The 4709-nt window shown below is 44.5% G+C and overlaps 1 protein-coding gene across 1 annotated transcript; it reads left to right on the forward strand.

Moving 5' to 3' along the window:
• SOWAHC (sosondowah ankyrin repeat domain family member C) lies at positions 1 to 3727 on the forward strand (the record flags this gene model as incomplete). The annotated part of the gene is made up of 1 exon (XM_010728601.3): positions 1 to 3727. A coding segment is annotated over one exon (825 nt), but the record flags the coding sequence as incomplete, so codon positions are not given.
• Positions 3728 to 4709: the final 982 nt, after the last annotated feature.

Genomic DNA, 4709 nt, shown 5'->3' on the forward strand with positions numbered 1-4709 from the left:
AGCGCCTCGGTGGCCTCGTCCTCCGCCGAAGAGGAGGGCAGCACGACGGGCTCGGTGGCTTTGGACCCGCTGGAGCACGCGTGGATGCTGTCGGCTTCGGACGGGCGGTGGGAGACGCTGGAGGGGCTGCTGAGCTGCGAGCCCTCGCTGTTCTGTAAAAAGGACTTCATCACCGGCTTCACGGCGCTGCATTGGGCCGCCAAGCACGGGCGGCAGGAGCTGCTGGCCACCCTGGTCAACTTCGCCCAGCGGCACCAGCTGCCTGTGGACATCAACGCACGCACCAGCGGTGGGCACACGGCGCTGCACATCGCTGCCATGCACGGCCATACCGAGGTGGTGAAGCTGCTGGTGGGCGCCTACGACGCCGACGTGGACATCCGCGACTACAGCGGGCGTAAGGCCGCCCAGTACCTGCACCAGGGCACCTCGGGGGACATGCGGAGCCTGGTGGGAGCCCTGGACGAGGAGGAGGAAGAAGAGGAAGGGGCCACTGGCAACGGGAGTGTGCGCTGGAGGCTCTCCAAGGTGTTGCCCTCCAACCTCATGAGCTACCGCCTCTCCCACCACCATCACCACCATCACAGCGCTGGGGAGGAAAACGAGAGTGCCGATGGGGCAGCGGTGCCAGGCAAGGGCAAGGAGATGGCCAGGAAAGCCTCAGGCAGTGGGCGGATGAAGCCTCGGCTTAATAAGATCCGCTTCAGGACTCAAATCATCCACAACACGCCCTCCTTTCGCGGTGACACCGAGGAGGATGAGCACGAGGAGAAATCCCTGAAGACATCGTTCAAGCTCAGGCCAAAGTCCAACATCTTTGGGTAGGGTCAAGGGGGAGGTGGGTGCCTGGACCAGAGTGCCCCAGGTTGTAGGTCGAAGCAGGCGCTCGTCTGAACTCATGTGCTCGGGGGAGGTGAGTCCCAGAGCCTTGCTGGAATCTGCAGTTGGGTGGCTGGAAGCTGCTGAGGAGGTGATGCCTTGGCTGGGCCCTTGCTGGGACAAGGAGCAGTGGGTGAGCTGAGAAATGCTGGGGTGCTTCTGGGTCAGAAACGTGTTCATAAACCTCCTAGGATTAGCGAGCTGAGCGAGGGAAAGGAAAATGCAGATGTTCTACTCTTGTATTATCAACCCGTACTATAAATTGCTCATAACTTGCTATGTAAGAGCACCACCTCAGTAATATGCAGGTGTATTTTAAGTTTCTTGTTAACAGCAATACCACCTGGTGCGGTACAGAGTTGGTACCCAAAATGAGATCATATGTAACAGTTTCCTGTCAGAATCCAAATTTCAGTCCAGCAAAGACTTGAGAGTCTGTGTTGACTTTATGCATTGAAAGTTGCAGGATTTGACATTGCAAATAATAAGGAAAAAAAAAAGAGCATTGCACTGCAAGCAATGAATAAAGTTAACTGTGTGCTGAAGTCTCTGCTGTCTGAGGTACTACTGAGCTTGCTTGTCACTGTTGGGATACAAATATAATGTAAGTGAAGAGTCTTTTATATATTTGGTATCTTATTTTGTCTTAGGCAAAGCAGTTTTATGTTAATCACTGTGAATTCTAAAGTGCCAGACCTAGCACAGTTCCGTTTATTAAGTCTGGTCAGTCTTGTTACTGTTGTTTGTGTAATTCACTGCATTCGAAAACAGAAAATTGTGTTGAATGTGTTACTTGTGAAAGTCGCTCTGTTCTAGAAAAGAGCACAGACACCATTGCATGCAATTTTCATGTAGTCCTGTAATGTAGAAGGTACAGATTTACGTTTGCTAAAAACTCGGGTGCCAATCCCTTCAACTTACTTTGTGCAGAAATAGGAGGAGGAGAAAAGGAGCAGGGGAGGTACAGAGTGAATAACCAGAACTCTGAAGTTCCAATCCTCTCAGTAAAAGCAGTGTGATGCCATACTCCAGGTGAGTGATGGCAATGGTGTTTGAGTTCTTTTAAACCTTTCTGGAGAAATAATAACCAAGGCTTTGAACATGCAATCTGTCTGCTAAAGCTTTCTGAGACCTTGAATCTTGTTTCTCTGCTTGAGTGGTAGCAATTCCAGTGAAATCTAGGAGGCTCTCATTGAGAATGAGCTGTCCCTGGATCCTGAATGCTGCCCAAGGTGGAAGTTGAGCTGTGCTTAGATGTTAAGGTACTCGCAGTCTCAGTGCAACATTTGTCAAAGTGTGTTTCAAGTTGGCTTCCTCAGAATGTGTGTGCCTGCCCATCAGGTAGCTGTAACAGAAAGTATTTAGACTTCGACACAGTAAATTCCAAGCCTGAGACACTGATGAAGTATGTTCCATAGCTGCTAGAACACTTCATGGGGAAACTGCTGCTGGGAGTGGTGCACTTTCAAGGTAACAGCTGTCTGTGGCTGTTGCTGGTGGCTTACGCTTTTAGTGACAGAGGAAGGGAGTGGCAGCGATTCATCTGTTTCAGACTTCCCATGCAGATAAATTACCAGTATCTGCACTTTGTGTCAAAACCTAATGAAAGTCAGTGTTTGCATAAGCATGCAGGCGAAATTTAAGTATTTCTGGGAATAGTTACATTAAAAATAACCGAAACTCTGTATAGGTGCTGGTCATTCATTTCATGCAAAAAGGCTAGAAATTATACAGAGGTTCTGCTTTAATTTATAATTTATAGCTATAATATAGATTTCATGTGCCTTCATTTTGGGTTGGTTGCTACAGATACAGTGGACATTATCAGTCTTGCAAAGCACTTTGTCTTTACATCTGGACAGGACCAGGAATTTTTCCTCAGCCCTTCCTTTTTAGGCTGTAAGCTCATACAACAATTGAGTGTCTGAAAAAAATCATACACACAATTCTGCAGAGTTCGTTTGCACCAGAGGGGAGAATTAAATGCTCAAGTCCTAAACTCCCTTCATTACAGAAGGTAAATAGCTTTTTAGGCTTCTGCAAAAAGGTCTCCAATTGGACATCTGCAACATGAACTCTCTTCAACATGGCAGTTCTGAATTGAGTATGTTCCATGCAACTATCTACTTCCCAGTCTAATTAAAGTAATTTTCTGCTTACCGTTTCTTCATAGGATCTGTTGAGCGAAGTGTTTTTCTCTTCACATGCGAATAGCAAATAATTGCACAAACATATTGAGTCTTAGCTGTTGGGGTTTGGGGAAATTATTTGTGAGCTTTGATGCTTTGGGATTTGGAATACAGCATAGTTTGGGTTTTAAGAGACTAACTGGAACATCATTTTATCTTGTGTAATACAGTAGAACTTGGTAATTACTAAGGGAACTTGGAAAATGTTCCCTTATGCATCATTCTCACTCACTGTTTGAATTATCTAAGTGAAACTGCCAACTCATATGGTGTAACTGACTGTTAACTAATGAGACTTCATGATAATGGTCCAAAGCCTTTCTCAAGGTGGAGTGCCATCGCAGCAAGTCCAAACCCTAAAAAATTGGTAGTTGATGTTAGAGATATATTGACATATGGCTGGATAACCACTAGTGTCTGTTTGCTCTGCAGGACTAAAGCACTTTGATTTCACATTATGACTTGTCACATTCCACACGGTTACTTTTTATAACATGAGCTGAAACTAACGTTTTGTTTGGAGATAGGAAAGGCTTGATGCCCTGTTCCAGAATATCTACAATCTAAAGGTACTCTTGAGTGAAATATTTTTGGATACATTGCCTAGAAATATGTGAATTTGAAATAAAGTTGTATGGTACAGAATACTGGAGCACTTACTGGTGTCTTTTTAATAGTGCACTTGAATGTCCTGAATGTGTTTATTCACTTCCTGTGATAGTGTGCAAGGCAGCAAGACTGCAGTGTAAACATTAGATGTCTTTTATTGTATCTTATGCTTGTGATATTCTAGAGGCCTGGAAGCCTGTCACTTTTTTATTAATACTGCTTTTTATGGGTGTCTTTCTCAATGGTTAGGAGTTGAAAATCTGCAAGTTTTTGTTTTACTGAAATAAAAACAGCCCATGAATTGTTAAGGCTTGAATCTACTCATGAGTGCTACATGCTCAGGTACTGCTTGCATACTTGATGGTAAACCTGCTTTGTGGTTGGTCTAGATGATCCCACTGGTCTTTTTCAACCTGAATGATTGTATTCTTGTTTTAGATTTTCCTTTATTGTGAAGATTCTGACGTTGTCTTGCATAACAGAAGAACAAGACGCTTAAAAAATATGGTGGAGTTGTTTGCTAGACAGTAACTTCTTTCCTTAGCAGTTCCTCTCCAATAGCTCGAGTCAAAGCAAATGAAGACAGAACAAGGTTTTTGTAGACGAGTGCATCTAAATAAGGGCCTGGGCGAGCGGTGGTGCTTGACTTAAAATAGCACCCTGACCTTATTTCTATGCCACTAAAAATCTCTGAGAAGATTTAATGCTAGTTTTTGCCACTATGTAAAGGTCAATACCTAATTAAAAAAGGTTTAGGATTAAGGCTTTTTGCAATGTGTCTTAACTACAAGCGGAAGCTTCTCTGAAGGGAAATTTCACTTCATTGCCTTGCTAGACTGTCATATTTTGGTGTACCTAGATATCTTTTTAAGTTGCTGCCTTACTAAAACTTATGTGAAATCTAGTTAGTTATGTGCTGCCAGTAACTCCTTTGAGAGCCATCCAAATTTATGGTTAAACTGAAAAAAGGTTCAGCTGTTGCTGTGCTGCTTGATGAGGATGCATGCAGCTCCAAACCAAGCAACCCCCAGT

Source organism: Meleagris gallopavo, chromosome 1 (genome assembly GCF_000146605.3).
Source record: "Meleagris gallopavo isolate NT-WF06-2002-E0010 breed Aviagen turkey brand Nicholas breeding stock chromosome 1, Turkey_5.1, whole genome shotgun sequence".
NCBI classification, from domain to species: domain Eukaryota; kingdom Metazoa; phylum Chordata; class Aves; order Galliformes; family Phasianidae; genus Meleagris; species Meleagris gallopavo.